Genomic DNA, 20,226 nt, shown 5'->3' on the forward strand with positions numbered 1-20,226 from the left:
ATGTTAAAAGTTTTTGAGTTGGTCTCAGAGTCACTGCCTTGTTGATTAGAATGAATGACTTTTATCACTAAGACACCTCAGGCTAAATACATTTGTGTGTGATTTGTGTGTGTGGTTATTTTTGTTCTTCCTATTCTACTTGATTTTTTGGAATAAAACTGTCCATTTTAAAAGCCAAAGATATAACTTGTATGGAGAAAAGTTGGGATGTGCAGTTTGCAACCTCAAAAAGAAAAGCTGCTCATTTAAATAGTTAATAAAGTTTCATTAATTTGTTTTATTTAGTTAGGTTTTCAAATTTGACGATTAAACATCATTTTATTGTTTGAACTGAGATTATCTTCAACTGAGGAGATAATTCTTGTGTTTTTTCTTAACCTCTTCACGCCATGTATGTCACTAATTCACACTGTACCATTTATTCCAGGATTTCCCTTCATTAAAAAACACTGCAGAATATTTTTTGTGCATAAAATGGAAATAAATTCCGGTATGAAGAGGGTGACCACTGCTTAAATTAACCTCTAACCCCAAACAGCTGCTTTAACACTCATCTAAAATGAGCATATTTCAGATCATTGAACAAAGTTGTTGTTAAAAAGTTTGATACATCTTTAAAATAGTTTATCATTATTTTCTAGTTGGGGTAAAGCCAATTTCACATTAAAAAATATAAATTTTAAACATTATTTTTAAAAACTAGAGTTTCCAAGACTTTATTTGGTATTCAGGAGAGAAAAAGGGGGATTGTGTATATTTACGTCATTTTAAAAGAGTGCTATTTTTGATCTTGCAGGTCAAGTAAATATGCTGCTGAATTTCAATCTCATTTGACATGTGTTCTTTCTTTTGAAAGAAACCTGTATGTGCCGAAGTCAAAAGAAAGGAAGACGATGTATTTTCAAAAATATAAAGACATATTGATTTTGTAATATAATTATTTTAAATATTCAAAAACTATAGTTTTATAAATAAATTTTATAATGGTCAGAAAAACATAAATATTGACAGTGAAATGCAGCTTTGCGACCGCATTTTAGTCTGTGAAAACAGGCCAAAATGGCAATTTTAGAGTTAAAGGTTGCAGACTGATGGTCTAGATCAATTCTAAAGCTGGACTGGGAAAAAAAAAGAACTTTGTTTGATATTTATTTTACTTCCAGATCAACCATTAGGGCTTATTCAGTATTATATTGTAGTAAAGTGGATAGTTTTACCCAAAGTTCATACTACCTAAAAAATAAAAATAGATGATTGATCTTCATCCTTATATCTTTTTTTGTTAGTGCTTATCGGGGTCAAACAGTAGGGCTTGCTTGGTCTCCATGCTGGCTGCAGATCTTAAACTCCGTCCAACTCTGGACAGCAGAAACTGGGACAGAGAGGGAAAAAGTGAACTAGGAAAAAAAAGAAGAGTGTGAGAGGCTAAAAGTGAAGGATTGAAAGTGAGACAACTCAAAAAAGGAGAAGAAGGAGGAGGAGGTAGGGAAATATGTGCTACTTTTATTAGTCTCATCAGGAGGGACAGGAAGTGAATCATTTCTATTATATATTAACAGAGAACTCACAGGCTTCCTTGTTGTGGCGACCCAATCACTGCGTACACCGTAATAAATACTTATGTGGACCGTGATACGGTTGCCATGACAACAGTGAAGTACATTAACAGCAGTGATGTTCTAACATACACTGATTACTACAGACAGTGAGACAAAGTGATGATCGCATTCAAAGTGACAGAAAACAGTGGAGCAAACAAAGGTGAACTGATGAAATATTTGCTTCCATCTTACTTCTCATTATTAGACAAACTGGGAAGGTTAGCTTCAACAAAAAAGTTCAGGAAAAAAAGGCGTTGTTTTGTATCTATTTTGTCTGTTTTGTCCTCAACTTTTTAAAACAACGTTGACGTGTTAAAAAAAAAAGAACTTAAAGACCCACTCAGATAAAAAAACAAAATTCTTGTGGCTTTTTCCCATGATGAAGGGAATATAGAAAGAAAATTAAGCTCCACTCCCTTCACATGTAGATGATTAGATCCATGTATGTCTTGGTTTTCCTCGTCTGAGTTTGAATCTGGCTCAAAACTGTGTTGGATAGCTCCATTATTGATGTTAGGTTGGAGATGTGAGGGGCTGTAAGCTAGTGGGAGAGCCTGCATACAGAGGGTTCTTAGTTAAAGGTGATGGGAATGGGGGCAGGGTTGCTCTGCTCCAACATTCCCACCCACAACATTTTCCACTGAACTCCCGTCGCTCTGCAGAAACTAAGTCCTAGAAAATGACACTTCTTTTTAAAAATGTGCCTAAAATCGACATATTTATAATTAGTAGACCACTGGGAACGCTTTTAAAATAGATGAAAAAATGCTCGGAGGGAATCTTTAAGCAGGAAGGAAAAACCTTTTTCTAGGAAGAAATCTACAGGCAACACAAGTTTGGAGACGTTCAGTCAGTTAAAATCTGTGATATTTTTCTTATCTATAAATATCTTCGTCATATCAGATTGGTGCAAAACCGATGGAAGCTTTAAACTCTTATTGTTTGACAAAGTAAAAGTATCAGGAAAAACGGAAGATTTCTCATGTGAATTCCAAATTTTTTCCTCTGAAGCCCACGTAATTATTAACAAATGGAAAACAAATAATGTAAATATTTTTTATAGACATTCTAAAATGTATTTAATTAACTAATCAATCTATAAAGTCGAGCCTGATTTTCTTTTTTAAGACCAAAATGTCCTTCTGTATGCCACAATTTTACACAAAAAACTGTTTGTTTTTTTGTTTTATCAGTGACAGATTGATATTTTCATGTTGGAGGAATACAAATAATATTTTCTTGTTTGGACTCCGAACTCTTTGTCCTTTCAGAGCACCCACATTTTTATAGTTCTACAGCCTTTTTAAATCATTTTTCCCATGTTTGTCATTTACAGATATTTACGATAAGACTTGGACCGCACTTTACTTGTTCTTGCCGGCTGCCTCTTCAGGGATGAAGACACTTACGGTGAGGTCGCCGCTCTCTGTGCCGTACTTGTTCTTCACCAGGATGCTGTATTTGCCAGAGTCTGAGGTGTTCACACCAGTGATGGTGAAGCTGGCGAACTTGCCCGACTCAAACTTGAGGATGCAGTGCTCGTCAGACGTGATCTCCCTGTCGTTCTTTAGCCAGGTCACCTCTGGCACAGGGTTACCCGAAATGTTGCAGGTCAGATTGAGAGCCTGTGGGGGGGAGAAGGGTTGCGACAAATGCCAGGAAATGGAGGGTAAAAACATGCCAAATAAAAAATTAGTTTACCTTGCCCTCCTGTATGGTGACCACATCCGGAAGACCTCCTGCTACTCGGGCACGATCTGGAAAAAAATATGTATTCCTATTAATAGATGCTTTAGAAATTGTAACTTTAATGGCAGGAAAAAATAATTTAATAAATGTTATCATAGATTTTGTTTCAAAATGCAAAATGTATTAATCAAGATAAATGCAAATGAGCACTTTTAAAATAAAATCTGCTTTTTCATAAAAAAAGGGCAAACTATTACTTACTTTTCTCTGCTGTGGCAGCAGCTCTGAAGGTTTTAAACAAAGAAACAGGAGAATAGATCAGATTTTTAGATTCAAGTTTATTGCATTTCTGACATATTTAGCATGAGTTCTCTTCATAAAACTATATAACTCGAGACAAAAGTAGGTCAGTTAAACAACACTCTGTGTCATATATCTGATTGCCTAATCTGCAATTACCAATCATATTTTGATACAAAATTATTCCCCTTTACTTCCTATTGTTCCTTTCTATACAAATGTAATATTTACTAGGTTATGCTCATCAAACCAGCGTAAGAATAAGTGAGGTTATGATCCTAAATGAAATCCAATAAATTAGACGAAATACGTTGGTCAAAAACCTGAAGTGCAGGTACAATATAAAGTGAAAAGATGGGCACGTGGATCAATAGATTATCCTTTTGTCAGCACTAGCATGGCTCAACCTAATCCTAACTGACTGACTCTAAAACCAGTGAAAAACAAAAAAACAAAAATGAATGTCTGCCGCAGATTTAGCCTACTGCTCCTTCTGCAGGGAAGCAACATTTAAATGCCACAACTCTGATGTTCAAATCTATTCACTGACCCTTTCCTTTCAGGTGCTTTTTAGTGAAACATTCTATCATGTAAATTATAATGGTCACTGAAGAGTTTTTAAAAACTTACTTGAGTCTTTGGAATTCTGCAAAAGCATCATCAAATGCTGCAAAAAAAAAAAAAAAAAGAAGGCTTTAAACATCTCCCCAAAAAATGTTTAAAGGAAAAAGGTTTAATTTACTCCCAACTTCAAATCTAAGACCCACTTTGTTAAAAATTGTATTTTTAACATGTTCATGTGGTGTTTTACTTTTGATGGAGATCAAATTATATATATATATATATATATATATATATATATATATATATATATATATATATATAAAGAAAATTAAGCTAAAAATAGCGTTTTTTAAAAATGTTTCTTTATTTTTAAAAAATTTGTTGTCAATCAGGAGCTGTTTGAAAAAAAGCTTATTTGTGACAGAAAATACAATGGATGGTCCTCAAGCTCCCTCTTATGAGATCTAAGCAACGGGGAGGGGAAGGGGGGATGGGGTTGCTGAACTACTGCCGCTCTGCTGAACATGTCCTAGAAAGCAAACAGTTGTTTTTTTTAGCGGCTTAATCATATTTTAATAAAACAATTGGAACGCTTTAAAGATGATCTGAGTGGGACTTCAAACATTGTTTTAAACAATGATTATGGTGAAACCTATGAAGAAATTAAAAAGAATAAAGATCAACCGCTCAACTACTCCTAAAGTTAGTTGTTTTTGTCCACAAGCTGTGATCTCACCTTGACCAGAGAGCTCCACAGTCCTCTGGAGGCCGCCCTTCCCATCATTAAACTCGATGGCATACTTTCCCGTGTCTTTCTCTGTGGGATCGTTGATCTGAAGCCACAGCTGCTCTCCCACCACGCCGCTCTTAATGCGGTCGGAGAAGGCAATGGCAGAATCCCTGACAGAGAGAGAAACTCTCTAAAAACATCCTAAAGAGGTTGGGATTTCTTTTTTCTTCGTAGACCTACTTGTGCTGCCATGTGACTTGAAGTAAATCGTTATAGCAGCTGACAAAGGTGTAGAGTCGGATGCCCACGTCTGTACTCGTGATCTTCAGGGGGGTCGAGGATTTGGCTGTAAAGACAAACATGTTAATACTTTGATACAGTTAGATCCTTTTAGGTAGATTTTTTGCCTTACCTATGTAGCTGAACACTTCATTCATCAAGTCTTTAAAACCTAAAAAAACAAAACAAAAGTTGGGTTGGCAGTGAGGTAAAGTTAATGGTAAAGTTTTAATTCTTAGAGTGGCATTACCTTGATCTACCAGACTCAAAGTAGAAGTGTCCTGTCCTCTGTCATCCTTCAGAACAACCTCATACACACCAGAATCCTTCTTGGAAATCTGTCAGCAAGAAAAGTCACTCAAACAGTTGGATCGCTTGAAGTTGTTTTGTTTTTCTTTTAAGAAAAGGTGAAAGTTACCTGAGCGATCTCCAGCTTCAGAACTCCCTCTGTGAAACCCAGCTGCTCGTCTGCTTTGATCTGATGCTTGTCTTTGGACCACAGAGCCGAGGTGTCCTTCTTTATGTTCCCAACCTGACATGGAGAGCAGCGGGGAGATGATTTCACAGATTTATGCTCCGAGAGAAGAAATGGCTCGTCTCTTCCTGTAGCTGTAGCTCACCTTGCACTTCAGCAGGACGCAGCACTCTGGTGTCACTTCATACCCCAGATACTCAATAAAGTGAGGACCTGGAGCACAAGCGATGCTTTTAAAGACGACAACCACAGCACAAAGATGAACGTTTATAGCCTATGTGACAGCTGTCCGGTGGCGTACCTTGCTTTCTGAAATATTCTTTCCTTTGGAACTCAGATTCTTTCTGCAGTTGCTTGAACACTGTGAACAGAATTCGTACAAATAGATTTTCATTAAAAATAATTCTTGGGTTTAAATTTGGTTTTCAAATGTTTAAAAACAGGAGCTCCTTGTGTTTGTTGCTTCCTTTAAAGCTGAATAAAGCTTAATTGCATCTGAACATACAACCAGTGAGTGTATTTGCATGAAAATTCAACAAAGTTTCAAAATTAGCTTCTTTATTTGTAGGAAACTTATTTAAAAAAAAGCATATTTATGACATCTGACTCTTGACTTTATAAAAGATTCCCAGAAAAATGCTTATTTTCTTGTTTATTTTACCCTGATTTGTTTATTCCTAATAAAAAAAAAACTATTGATGTGACATTTAAAAGTATGGATTACCTATTATGGATGTGAATTTATGTTCAACCACCTCATGAAACTTTGGAACAGCTCATGGGTCTGCAGAGACACATACGCCTCCATTGTGGCTCTTTTGCTCTGCCAAAACATGCTAATAATTTAAATAAATGATGGTTTTTTTTTTTATTGTGGTCAATTTGTTTTGTTTTATTAGGGGTCGTCATTTATGCTAAGACATCTAACATGTCAAATAACTGAGCAAAATGATGGTGACAGGTTTAATCTACTGCTGTTATAAAAAGCTTTTTAAAGCACATACATTATCTTCTGCTGCACAACAGTGTCTAGTTGCTGTTCAGAAGCAAAGTTCTTCTTAAAGTATATAAATCCATTTATATGTATAGATTTATATTAAAAATCGGATTCTACATAAATATTGTTTATATTTGAAAGTAAAAGGAGAAAAGGGAGGAAGGTGCACAGTCACAGTGATAAAAAATTTCATTTTAATCAAAACAATTTTCTGCAGCTGGAGGATCTTATTTAACAAAGTCAGTTTTATTTTGAAAGGATTTGTGTGTGTTGCGGTCATAAGTAAAAGAAGTTTAAAAACACTCATATAACATTCAATTCTGATGAGTATTTGTATTGCAAAGTTTTATAAATGGATGGTTTAATGGCAACAAAAGCATAAATGAGTGTTTTTTCTAAACAGTGAAGTGGAAGTTTGTGGTTTTCGCTGTGAAGTTTTGGAAGAAATGGCCTTTTTTTAGTTTAAGGTTGCAAACCCCTGGCCTAGCTGCTTTCTTACTGTTTTACTGCATGCTGGTGTTGACTAGATACCACTTTTGGATTCTGTATTTTTGTCTTAATATATTAAATACCACAAAAGTTCCCAATGAAAACATCATAGTCACTAGCAATTTAATCTTTAACATGAATTTGTTCTTTTCCATAGTTCACTTTATCTGACTTGTCCAATAATTATTCGATTTTGTTGTTAAACTTACCGTCACCAATCAGCACCAAGCTGGACTGATTTGTAGCTTTTCCATCCTTCAGTTGGAAGGTGAAGGTGCCCTCGTCCCCAGGGGTCAGGGACTCCATGACCATCTCAATTATGCCACTGTTTTTGTCAAAGTTCATTTTGTATTTCTGCACAGTTAAATAAAACAAAAAAAAAAAGTGAAATTGTCTTTAAAAAAAAAGCACAACATCATGATCAAAAGTTTATGGGAGCACAGAAAAATGGACCTCGCTCTGAGAGATGACGTTGTCGTTAAAAACGTAGTCGATTTTGCCGTTCGCCGACATCTGCTCTGCCTGCAGCCAGAAGCGCACTCTTCCCTTTTCCAGCAGCTCCACAGCCAACTCTGACTTCAGAGGAATTACTATGGAAAGGATGGAGAGTGATACATGGAACTGATTTCACATCTAAAGACCAGTAAATTTAACACAAACTGGTTTTTACTGGGATATTTGTGGTCATGACTGATCTCCAGCAGCCTCTTCAACTCTAGAAAAAAAAAAAAAAACAAGAGAATGATCGTAAGGATAATAGAGACATTTATAATTTCAACAAAAATATCTCCTTCTTTCAAACCAACCTTCTGTAGAGAAAGTGTAGCTGGATGAAGCACCATCAGTATGGGTGACAAGACACGAGTAAATGCCGATGTCCTCTTCCCCGGGAGTATTAAAAACAGTTTTGGACCTGTCAGGTAAACACAGATTAAACCCAATAAAATATTCAATTAAGCAAACCTAAAACGATCCTCCTCTCACTTGTTTGCCTTGGTCTCGATTGTCAAGCGGGAGGACTCTGTGATTTCCTCATAGTTCTTGGACCACACAAATTTGGAGTCAGGAGTTGTATCGCAGCATTCAAAGTTAAGGGAGATGACACCTTCATCGTCGACTTCCACTACTATCTCTTTGGTACCTAAAAAAACATGAAACAGAGGCACATTGGAAATATTGCCCTTCTCAAAGTAAAAAAATATGGGATGTAAGATTGTTTTTTCTTGTTATAGGTGAATAATTTTGCCAATAGAACTAGTAGAAGTTCAATATTTATTAAAATAAATTGTGATGACCTTCCCTTTAAGGCAGAATTAAAGTTTAAATTAGCTATAAACACCTATATTGAGGTATATTGATCTGGTAATTAGAAATATGTCCTAAACTAAGCGTGTATTATTCAAAAATGGGTTTCATACCTTTAAAGTAGGTCTATTTAACCCTTGTGCTATCTTAGATGACCCCACCCTTACATTTACGTGTTCTCCCTACCATGACAAAGGTGGATAAAGGTGGAAAGATTTCATTTAATCCAGGGACACCAGTGAAGATCACAAATCATTGAAGAAAAAAGGTTCAGAGCACTGTCTAGTGGGTCTAGATGACCCAACTCCCAATGTTAAAGTGCCTAGGATAGCACAAGGGTTTTAAACACTTTTCCCCCAGATTATCCTATTATGAGCATTACAATCATCCAAAAGTACCATATTTTTTCATAGTATAAGTTGCAGGTTTTTGCAAAGTTTGGTCTTAGTCTCAGGTGGTACTTTTACAGGAATTGTATCTTCTTCGTTACACATTTTTTGGCTGCTGTAGCTTTTACTTTGGAGCAACTTATAGTCCTATAATTACAGTAATACTAGAATGACACTTACATTTTGAGGTATATTGTCATTAAACGACTTGTCAGTGTAATGAGTCAAATGAAACTTTCTAGTTTTCCTAAATCAAGCAGGTCTGTTTTCTGAAACAAGATTGCACTCACCATCACAAACAAAACTTCTGCATGAATATAGCATGCAAAGTAAAGAAAAACATGTTTTATTAGAGATTCTACTCAATATAAGATGGTTTTTAAATCAAATTATTCAGGATATTTAAGATTTATCATCACATCTTAAAGAAAGTCATTAGTGAGTTTTGAGGAATGAGACAAATATGCTTTGTGTTTTTGTAGTGCACTTTCTGGTGGAGTCCTTTCTAACCTGGTTTGGTCACAGCTGGGATCGGTTCTGTGACATCTGAGGCTTTTCCAACACCAGCTTTATTCTGTGCACGCACCCGGAAAACGTACGTCTCCCCCTCCTTGAGGTTCTTAATCTGCAGGATGAAGCGAGGAACCCAAGAGTTAAGATGGCACGTGCGAGGAAGACTTTGTCTGAGACGCGTGCTCCTGCTGGACACCTTGATGAACTGTTTTTCTACAGCCTTGGTGTTCACTCCTCTCCAGGCTTCCTCCGGTGCATCTGCCTCCTTGATGTCAATGTAGAACCCATTGATGGGATCTCGGCCCTGGTAGACTGGGGGCTTCCACAGCAACACCAAAGAGTCGCCTCGCACCTCTGTGATCTGCAGGTCATGAGGAGGTCCTGGGAGGGAAAAAACGTGCAATGAAAAAAAGGTGTGTTTGACAACGAAAAAAGATTAAAATACTTGTTTTGATTATTTTTGTAGTCAATTTGTTGGCAATAATGTGAGAAACCTAATCCTCGCAGATTACTAAAAAGTACAAATTTGACTGAACAAGCATTTGTTTAATTTTATCTTTTTTATTCCTATTTTTTTCATGAACATCTCTGTTTATGTTTGAAAACATTTCCTTTCACCCAATTTACCAAAATCATGTGACTTGATCATGTTTCATGCATGCAGCAACATTTTACATATTTATTCTGTAAACAGTTTTTTTTGTTTAAAAAACAGAATTTTCTTTTACAGTGTGAAAGATTCTTGCTTTCTCCATTAGTAAAAAAAAGAAAATTCAAAAAACTATTAAAGTCCCAGTCCAATCATCTTTCCATTAATTTTCAAAGGGTTCCACATTTTTTTAAAATTATAATCATGTCATTTTTAGTCAAAATCAAAATCCTGTGTCGTTTTCAAGGAAACAGCTCCTACAGAGCGACACAAGTTCATTAAAACTTCACCTCTGAGTTGTGCTCAGTTAGCACTGAGCAAGCCCGCCCCCCATCCCCTCCCTGTTGCTGAGAGCAGTGGCCCTCCCACTGTGTTTTCCACCTCCTGTATAAGCTCTTTTTCAAGCTGCAATTGCTCGGCTGCCCCTGATTTATGATGATTTAGATAAGCAATACTCAGAAATGCAATTACATCAATTGACTTAATTGATGTCCTCCATCATTAAAAAAATGCCACAAGGGCATATTAAAAATACCAAAAACACAATTTTAAATACATAAATACCTTCTTTTTTTAAATAAAACAGTACACTTTGATTAATTGGTTTTAACAGGGTTTCACCAACCTGGTACAGCAATGGTCCATTCCTCACACAGGAAGGTCTCACTGGGCAGTGAGGGGATGCCAACACCGGCCATGTTGGCTGCTCGCACTTGGAACTGATACTTCTTGTTTTCTTGCAGATCGGACACCTGAACACGAACACACCGGATGAGCTCTCCCATAACCATGGCTGCTTAGATAGATCCAGACCAGGATGGAAGGCTCTCCTCACCCTGTAGGCTCTCTCGCTGACCGCCTTGATGTTGGCCTCATGCCACTTCCCTGGCACGCCATCAATTACCTCACGGTAATCCACAAAGTAACCGGTGATGTCTGCGCCTCCGATGAAGGTTGGCTGTTTCCAGGCCAGCACCATGGAGTCCCTCACACATTCCAGAACAGAGATGCCGTACGGTGGAGCAGGTGAGGCTGAGACACAGACTCTAATTAACACTTTGTTGCCTGGTGTAACGAGAGTCTGAAAAGGGAACCACGGATTCTCTAAAGATCTATTATTTCTATGTATTTTACTGGTGTTTTTATTTATTTATTTCTTTTTTTTAACAGCAACTAACCAAACAAAAAAGATTATACAAAAGGCAACACACAATAAAATGGTGTTTATATTTTGACAAGAAAATGAGATGAAAAAGTGTAATTATAGTTTACTTATAGTTATGATCATTCATAGTATCAGAATCAGAGAACAAAGAAAACGAATAATAGAAAAAACACTTGCAGTGATTTAAATCTACATTTGATATTTATACTTTGTTGCGAGAAAAAAAAAGATAAGATATAATAGAAGGATTGTTTATGTGTAATGTTAGGTTTAAACAATATTTTATGCAACTGATTAGATTATTGACAGTTATAAAGATGCTTTTTTATTATTAATTTTTCTTTAAATCATTGGTTCATGATAAAATATGTATTGCACTGCAAAACAAAGTATACACAAGTAAAGTACACAAAGTATACACAAGTAAACAGGGATACAAATTTACTTGGAAAATATCTGGATAAATTAATTTTTTCACTGTAGTTTTTTAATTCTTTTTTCTACTGGATTTGAAAATGTAAATCCAATAAAAAAGTATTTAATGAATTTGAATGTATGATCTAGTTAAACTAACTAGAAAGACTGAAACCTGACTGATCTGATGATGGGTTGCCTCTTAAAACAGTTGGTTCACATGCAGATTCAGAAAAACACCCCTGGAAGGAGCTTGTCTATTCTAACAAACAGATTCAGATTCTAACACACCTATAAAAAAAAAAAAAACAATGGGAGGGCCTGTCATCACTTTCTCATTGCTGAATTTCTTGAAACGAGTTAAAATCCAGTCAGTTTCCACGGCAACCGGTTACTGAAGCTTTGAAAACAGCGAATGCCTGCTGTGGAAAGTCAGAGTTTTGCTGCCTCAACAAACCTACATTGGAAGAATTGTAATGCGCATCATGTCTCGGTTTCAGTTTTTGTTATTTTAGCTTTTCCCTTTTGAAATGCTCACAGACATTTATTTTGCCTTTTTATATGATATTTGTTTTACATTTGAGGAACAAGTTTTGAAACAAAGTTATATATGTTGATGAGAAATCTCATGAGAAAGCTGCTCCTTTCAGGAAACCAAATTTGAAAACCTCTGTTTAAAGGAGTTTCAGACGTCATGTTAAAGAAACCCCTGTGAGCAAAGAGTCTCCACAAAAGCCGGGTCGTGTAACAAAGCTGATACGAACTCTTCCTCTCACAAACAAACAGTCGAATGAACTTGATCGCCTCTCCAAGTGCAGGTTGATATTTAGTTCAAAGACCCTAGGAGGTCTGCGTTCCCAGAAAGCTCTTGAGTCAGGAGACCCAGGTGGAGACGGGTATAATGGAGTGTTTGTGTGTTAGGGTGCTCTGGGCATGGAGGTGACTGACCCCAGGTCAGGAAGTGCCAGGAAGCTTGATTGTGCAGGTTTAAATCATGCTGAGGTGCCATCAGCAGTGACTTACCTGTAAACAAGCCACTTGTGTAGTTTTGTTGGTGTTTTTTTTTTTTTTTTACAACATAACTGTTGTAGTACTTTAAAAGCAGGTATAAAAGGAGGAAATTGGTGTTCCTCTGATTTGATTTTCCTCTTTGACTGATGCTCACCTTTCTGTTCTCCTCTGGGCCTCTGCTCTGAACTTTCCCACTTTGTGACAGCATCTATAGAGACCTTACATGCCATCTGGTCGTCATGCTCATTAACTGTCTTTGTTGGTAGCTTCTGCACCTCAGTAGCACCTTTCCAGTAACTAGCCGTCCCTTTGGTGAAGAACCTACATGCTTGCCAGTTTTCATTGACCAAATCCCCTTTAGAGCATGGATCTTGATCAGCAGAAGCATTATTGAGAAACTTAGTTTCAACCTTTGTTGCATCATCCTGACGCTGACAGTCCGTGCCATCTTGTTCCAGGCGAGCAGAGGCATTTCTGGAGAACTTACGTGCTTGCTGGCCCTCAGGCTCATCTGCTGTCCCTGCATCGTGACCCTCTATGGTAACCGGAAAACATGCAGCCATGCCAGTAATCAGCTCAGAAACTGAGCCTGTGCTAAGGTTATCAACCAGGTCAGGGGCCCAGGAAACATGGCCCCTTTTGCCTGCAGCCCTGGCCCCCTCCCTGCTTTCAGTGTCAAGGGGACACTGGACAGTTTCATGCACGACCGTCCAGAGTGGCATGTGCTGGATTAATTGGCCCACGTTACCCCCCGGCCCTGTCTTCAGCAACACACCGTGTGGGATGCCGCCCCCTATAGGTGTTAGCAGAGAAAAGCAAAAGAGGCTTTTTACAAACAGACAAAAACATTCAGTTTTCACAAAAGCAGCATGAAAATAGAAATATTCATCCCATGAGCCTGTAAAACACAGAACAATGTCTTCATTTTAATGGGAGTGAAAATGAAGACAAGATGACGAACAAAAAACATCCAAATTAGGGCTGAACATCATGCAAAGAGAGCAGAACAGCAAATGAACCTTTGTTGTTTGGGTCAAATACCAAAGTATCTCACAATTCCAGCTAAAATGATCAAACTACAGAAGAGTGTGATTTATTACCAAATTTCAGTCTGTCAATTTTTAGCTCCTTTGGATCCTTTTATCATAAAAAAAACAATATTCTAAATGAATTTTATTTCTTTTTTAAAGGCAACAAAAAATAAATGTGGTTGTGATTCTACCCACTAACATGACAGATATTTACTGTGTCTTGACAGAGAATTAGAAACATTTAGTTTATAATATTATAATATTGTGTTTGCATAATATTTCAAGGACTTTATTGTATGCTGATTTTCCTTAATACATATTTTGTTGAAATGTTTCTAGCTGGCCATAAACTCAATTGATGAGTCATAGTAAATCAAGTGGAAAAATAATTATGTCACTACTTAAAGCCATAGTCACATGAACCAGCGTGGGTGGTTGACCCGTGCTGTGGGTTCTTGGGTTGCCCTGCCCCTGGAGGGTGGTAGAGAGTATTGGCTGCAGGTGTGTCTTGAGGCGACTGCAGCCGCCTCAAGAGACCTCATGAAAATGGAACGTACCATTGTCATGGTTCATAGTTTTGTGAAGTATTTGTACAGCAAAACTAAGTTCAATGCACTAATGGCGTACAGGTGATGCTATCGTACGGTGCCCTTATGCCACACTCTAGTCATTAGTAATGTGAAAGTACAGGCTCCTTATTGATGCTTGACGCAGAGGTTGAGTAGGCGATATATATACTGTAGGTACCTGAAGGATGTCCACACAAACTACCCTCTGATAGTCTAATTTCTTTGTTTCAAACAGTCAGGCTGCAGCATGGAACATACTATGGGAAAAGAACTAACGGGCTCCTTGCACAGTGGGTAGGATTTGGGACAGGTTGAAAGAATGAAAAATATGTGGGGAACGCCTGCGTCTCACCCACTTCACCCTTACGTGTTGTTTAAATGTTCGCCATAACCTGTCATCCGCAGTGTGCCCGTAGAAAAAAAACAGGGCATGAATATTTTTTCCTTACGAGCTCACCCGGCAATCTTTGGTACTTCGTGCGGAATATTTTTCGCCTGCAGACTACCTGCATCCACATGTAAGGGAAGTGTTGACTAGCGCTTAAGCTGTGTTCAGTCTTCTACAAACGCATTTTATAAATTTGTAGACATTTTTATTTGTACTTGCCCTGAAACTGGGTGAAATCATAGACAATAAGTAAATAAGGGGGGAATTCTTGTCATTTCTGTAGCAAAAGCGAAAACATTGAAATTGTATTTTAGAATAACAGACATTAGTCAAGGTTGTGTGTTAGAGTCACAAAGCAATAACATGCTGTTAGGCTTTCAGAACATGCAGCAGTTTGGTGCTTTCGCAGGTCCATGTGGTGGTACCTTTTAGCACCAGGCGGGGTTGCCGACACGTTCTGTGTCCAAGGAAGAGGGAAGGGAGCAGCATGTGGAGGAGGTGGTGTGTGACACTGAGCTGGTTTGTATCAACCGCTGAATTGGATCGAACCGATCCAAAAGAGAGGAAGTCTACAAGTCCTGACCCCGAACCCGCCTCAAGCAGGGAGGAGGTGGTGGAGGTGGGAGGAGATGGTGGGAGAGGACTAAGCGGTGTACAGCAATGTGACAGAGAGCTGTAATAGATGCTGAATGTAAAAGGGTATTGATGGATGTTGAAAAGGACTGAAGACATCTTTCTTTCAAAGAATAAAAAAAGGCCCGACAGGCCACCCTGAATTCTGATAACAAAGTGCAAACTTGAGGAATCTTTTTCCATTTTCCCAGACTTTTTTATAAAACAACTTAGTGTTGTTGCAAAATAATATTTTTTTGTTCAACTTAGCAAAAAAGAAAAACAATCTGTAGTTATTTTTTTAAACAAAACTCAGCCTTAAATTACATATTTATCTTTTCAAGTCTGGTTTTAAGATGCATTCATATGTGTTATCTTTTAATTTGCACATTTTAACAAAACAATATTTCAATAAGCTACCAAAAAGCTAAACAACACAATAATACACTAAAAATTGTATTTAAAACCATTGATTGTATATGAAAACTGGACTGAGTGACCCCTCCCCCCTTGTTTTCCAAACAGGGAGTGCCCACAAGCTCCATATTTTTTTCTGTAGTGCAAGCTATTCAAATTGTAAACTGGCCAATCAGATGCCTCAATAAAAGTTGGTGGAGCCTGCTGGCCCCTTTGTCCTACGTTCAAAACATTTGACAGATTTTATAAAGCCCGCTTTCATTTGGTAGGCAACCACTCCCAGTTGGCCAGAGTGGTTGCCATAGAAACATGGACTCAGACCAACTCGGACCAATCACTGCTTTCTGACGATGTCTGGCTCCAACATGGTGGCGTCTGTCTCATGCAAAAATGGCGACTGAACTGACTATTTGGTTAGAGCCAGAGGTAAATCATTTTCAATGCATGATGTCACACTCCATCAGTCCAGTTCTCTGATACAGTCGATGCTTGAAACATATTAACAATCCTTCCCGATTGTGTTTTCTCAGTTGAACTCTTCATGCTGCTCACCAATTGCTGCCTTCACTTCCACAGGCTCTGACACTGGAGAGAACTGGCTGAGTCCTGCTGCGTTTACTGCCCTCACTCTGAACACGTACTGCTCTCCTGTTACCAGCCCATGGCAGATGAACCTAAAGGCGGTTAAGACAGGATTTTTTAAAGTAAACCTGCACAAACAGAATACAAAAAAGGAGGGATTTCCCTGTACCTGGTGGCCTTAACAGGTTTGTTGTTGCACGGCTCCCACACGTCACTGTCCACAATGCTGGCCTCGATGTAGTACCCCACCAACTCTTTAGCATCACTAGACGCTTCCCAGCTAACGACAACAGATGTGTCCGTGTTCCTGGTGGGAACTACCTTTCCTGGAGCCGACGGGATGTCTGCAAATGAGAATGTTTAGGACTCATCACTGAGAAGAGAAACCACTGCTCTTTATGATGGCATGAATGTGTAGGTTTTAGGCACAAAAACAAAATATTTCCTAAATTGCTTTTAAATAAACCAAAACACTAAGCTAACGCAATACACAAAACACTACTTTAATTCCAGTGTCAAACCCCAGGCCTTGAGGGCTGACTTTTGAATTAAAGGTTGCCCTTGTAGTTTCTCTTTGGCAAAACACACCTGTCCCAGGTGATCGGCATCAGGTAGGGCAGAGATATCTCAACTACAAAGCAGAATGTAAGCTCCGAGGCCCCGGAGACAACTCTGATTTAGACTAGACTTTGCAAGCATCCCTGTGAAATGCTTCCACTTAAATGTTGTGTCTTTTGATTTTGCTAAAACCAGAACTGGGCTGGTCTGATTGCATTGTTTGGGAGAAAATATATAAAGCAGTTTACACATTTGCTTAACTCTATATTTTCTGACCAAGCTTGTCGCCAACTGTTGTGGCTTCAGTTGGTTCGGAAGGTTCGCCGACACCAGCAGCGTTACAGCAGCGGACGCGGAAGTGGTAGGATTTTCCCTCTGCGAGGTCAAACAAAGCAAAGCGAGGGGATTTCACGGGCAACTCTGTGTTCACCCTCTGCCAGCTGTCTGTGCCAGCGACACACTGTAAAACAAAGAGGAAAGGGTCAGGCTGTAATGACAAAAAGGCCAGTACTGGCTCATGGCTGGTGCAACATTAAAAAATAGTCATTACGAAGTAAAAATGTGGTTTTAAAAGTTCACCTTTTCCACATAGTACATAACGCCTTCAAGGCCTTTCTCTCCAGGCGGTTTCCAGCTCAAAACAACGTAGTTCTTGGTGGCCTCTGTGACCTGTAGATCCAGAGGTCTGCCAGGAACAACACCCTCTGATGACCAATTAGGAAAGAATTCAGGCTCAAAAAGCTAAAAGAAACAGGAAGTGAACGAATTTACTTTGACCGACTATAAATTAAAACTGGTATTCTACCTGCAGGTTCTTCCTCTGTGACGATGATTTGTCCAGTCCAGGGAGCGGAAGTCCCTGTGGAGGATCAGGCTTTGGATTTTTCCTTTTTCTACATTTTACACTAATTCAAATATTTTTCTAGCCTAAAAATATGATAATCAAAAGAGATGATTAAATTCTTTTGTCAAGAAAGACCTTCGATGCCCAAGTTTTACAAATAGTCTTCAGCTATTGGATATCGATGTTCATGAACCTCTGTGTTAAGGGGAAATCTCGTCCTGGGCGTGACGTCTAACGGCCTGGTGCTTGTACCTCTCATACGGAGGCGATCTGCTGGGTCCATGGCCGCCACCGGCTCAGAGACTCTGGATGGACGACTCATGCCGCTCTTGTTAACAGCCCGCACACGGAAGATGTAAGAGCGCCCCTCCACCAAACCAGTGACGGGGAAACGAGCGAACTTGACCGGAGTGTCGTTGCACTGAAACCAGTGAGTGGTTCCCACCTCACACCTGGGCAAAAACATCAAAATAAGTCTTCTTTACAACACTGCTTCTCTTTATGTTTTCCAACAGGTTTCTTTTTTGTCATTTTTTAATTACACACTGACTGACCTATCCACAAAGTAGCCCACGATGGGGTTTCCACCATCAACAGCTGGCTGCTTCCAGGCAACAATAATGTAATCCTTGTTGGCATCCAGACACCGCACATCCAGAGGAGCACCAGGAGCACCTTCCACTTCAGCATCCGCATCTAAAGCATGTGGTAATGACTTCATTGTTAATAATAGCATGGCTTTGAGCATGTTTTCACCATTTATGCCAGACGCTGACAGAATGATGCTGGGTCAACAAAAGGGAACTACAGTGGCTCACAGTTCAATTTAAAGTTCATTTTAAAAGTTTAAAATGTAAAAAAATGAAAATCAACCCCTGATTACATTGCTGACCTTTTAACCTTCTACTCTTTGACCTGTTCCCTGAGGTCTTCCAACAAATTTGCAATACAAATACAAAAACCTGCTATAAAACCAGACGAGACCTTGTTTTTCCAAGTTAGTAGTCTGCGATATATGTATGTTGCCTGGTTTTAAGTTTATGTGTTTTTACTTTTGTGAAGCACTTTGTGATTTTTACCTGAGAGAGGTGCTATAGAAATAAACATTTACTTTGCTTTACTTTGCTGTGAAGAACTGGGAGGGGTCAGGGTAATAAAAAAGGAAAGCTACTACTTCTACAGTGCAACTAAGGTAGCAGGCTAAACTTGGGTTGGCACTGCCAATGGATGCACCACTTTGGCTTCATTTAATAAAATAAAGACCCACAATTAAGCTCTTCTTCAAGAAGGTGTTACAAATGCCAAAAACGCCATTTTTATCAGTGTTGTTTTTTAAGTGAAAAATGAAGAAAATTGGTTTAAAAATAAATTTTTCACTAAATATTCTGGTTTGTGGTTCTAAAATTGAAAATCTGAGTCAATGTTGCAAAACCACTGAAATGACCTTGTTGGTCTTTGTTGAGCATTCACAATCCCTGATGCAATTTCTTTTTTTAAAAACTAGGCAGGCAGGTCACAGGGGGCCAAATATAGAGAGCAAGGTTGATACCGGTGAATTTCTAAATGTGTCCGCTGTGCTCCTTAGTAAAAGTCTAACTACAACCCATTGTCTTGTATGATCTCAGTGATAACTGGTCAGTATAATGAGCACTTTCCAGATAACTTAAACTTCAAAAAGGTGGAGTGCAAACCTAACAAAAATTCCAGGGCTGCTTTTTAAACAAAGAGGATTATCATTTCTGGCTTGCAAAGCTTTCCAGGATGTGCACTAACAACAGAAATTCAACAGCCTGTTATTTTTATTTCCATCTGGTATTGACAGCTCTGCACTCACGGCCAGACTCGTTCCATCAGACTCATTCCATAGCAGAGCCCTCTCAGAATAGCACGCCTGCAGAAAGGGCCACAGCGTTTGATTATGGAGACTTTATCGGACGTCTACTTTGTTAAGTGACTCTGAGCCGCAGAGGGAAAACAACAGGGTCTATTTTCTAACCTCAACAGAAGATTTCGGTAAGCTTCAAGTGTCCTTAACAGCACCAAGGATAGATTTGACAGAAGGATTTTCTCTGTGGTATTCCGACAGATGCCAGACACACTCTGCCCAGTGGTGTCTCCATTCGATATATCCTATTTAAAACCCACTCCCTGCCATTGGAACAACAGGGTTATTATTTGGTGTAAGTGGACGTGCTGCAGTGACTGTGACCTTCATCTGACAATACAAAAACAAGGCAGAGTACATTTTCCCAGTAAACGCTGTGAAAATCTATTTGTGGAAGTGTCCTGGTTATAATAGACAGTACACTAAATCTGTTTTTTTTCTCCTCTTACTTGTATACAAATTTGAGGTGTAATCATTGAGAAAAGTACTTTTGCATGGTTATTTTGGACCTAAATACTGAAGGAGAGATGTTCAAAAGTATTTTCCCACCTCTGACAAACACGTAGGCCGAGTAGGTTTCATATCCAGACTTGGTGATGACTCTCAGGGTGTAAAGCCCCTCATCCTCTTTGTTGAGGTGTGTGAGCGTCAGTGTGGCTCGATCTCCACTCCAGTGCACGTGGGTCCATTTAGATGGAGTCAGCAGTACATCTTTTATGGAGCAAAAATAACACACGTTTCTGCAAAGCTTGGTAACATGAAGAGGTTGT

General features: G+C 38.6%; 1 protein-coding gene across 7 annotated transcripts in view; it reads right to left on the bottom strand.

Moving 5' to 3' along the window:
- myom1 (myomesin 1) overlaps positions 1-20,226 on the bottom strand; it is a 30,876-nt gene that overhangs the window by 2,026 nt on the left and 8,624 nt on the right. For 5 of the 7 annotated variants that reach the window (XM_023950356.1, XM_023950355.1, XM_023950358.1 and 2 more), the window contains 29 exons: positions 20,006-20,167; positions 18,126-18,267; positions 17,824-18,023; positions 17,533-17,586; positions 17,307-17,431; positions 17,004-17,187; positions 16,339-16,513; positions 16,140-16,261; positions 13,346-13,363; positions 10,816-11,012; positions 10,606-10,732; positions 9,528-9,712; positions 9,329-9,443; positions 8,109-8,265; positions 7,931-8,037; positions 7,795-7,839; positions 7,578-7,714; positions 7,334-7,478; positions 5,940-5,999; positions 5,784-5,851; positions 5,582-5,695; positions 5,414-5,501; positions 5,297-5,335; positions 5,125-5,230; positions 4,891-5,054; positions 4,221-4,257; positions 3,552-3,574; positions 3,303-3,358; positions 3,011-3,226 (listed from right to left, as the gene is read on the bottom strand). In XM_023950356.1, the coding sequence (XP_023806124.1) occupies positions 3,011-3,226; positions 3,303-3,358; positions 3,552-3,574; positions 4,221-4,257; positions 4,891-5,054; positions 5,125-5,230; positions 5,297-5,335; positions 5,414-5,501; positions 5,582-5,695; positions 5,784-5,851; positions 5,940-5,999; positions 7,334-7,478; positions 7,578-7,714; positions 7,795-7,839; positions 7,931-8,037; positions 8,109-8,265; positions 9,329-9,443; positions 9,528-9,712; positions 10,606-10,732; positions 10,816-11,012; positions 13,346-13,363; positions 16,140-16,261; positions 16,339-16,513; positions 17,004-17,187; positions 17,307-17,431; positions 17,533-17,586; positions 17,824-18,023; positions 18,126-18,267; positions 20,006-20,167 (3,368 nt within the window). Of the gene's footprint in view, positions 1-1,483; positions 3,227-3,302; positions 3,359-3,551; positions 3,575-4,220; positions 4,258-4,890; positions 5,055-5,124; positions 5,231-5,296; positions 5,336-5,413; positions 5,502-5,581; positions 5,696-5,783; positions 5,852-5,939; positions 6,000-7,333; positions 7,479-7,577; positions 7,715-7,794; positions 7,840-7,930; positions 8,038-8,108; positions 8,266-9,328; positions 9,444-9,527; positions 9,713-10,605; positions 10,733-10,815; positions 11,013-13,345; positions 13,364-16,139; positions 16,262-16,338; positions 16,514-17,003; positions 17,188-17,306; positions 17,432-17,532; positions 17,587-17,823; positions 18,024-18,125; positions 18,268-20,005; positions 20,168-20,226 lie in introns of those variants that run through there. The other 2 variants (XM_023950357.1, XM_023950359.1) reach the window with 2 other exon arrangements.

This window comes from Oryzias latipes, chromosome 20 (assembly GCF_002234675.1).
Source record: "Oryzias latipes chromosome 20, ASM223467v1".
NCBI classification, from domain to species: Eukaryota; Metazoa; Chordata; class Actinopteri; order Beloniformes; family Adrianichthyidae; genus Oryzias; species Oryzias latipes.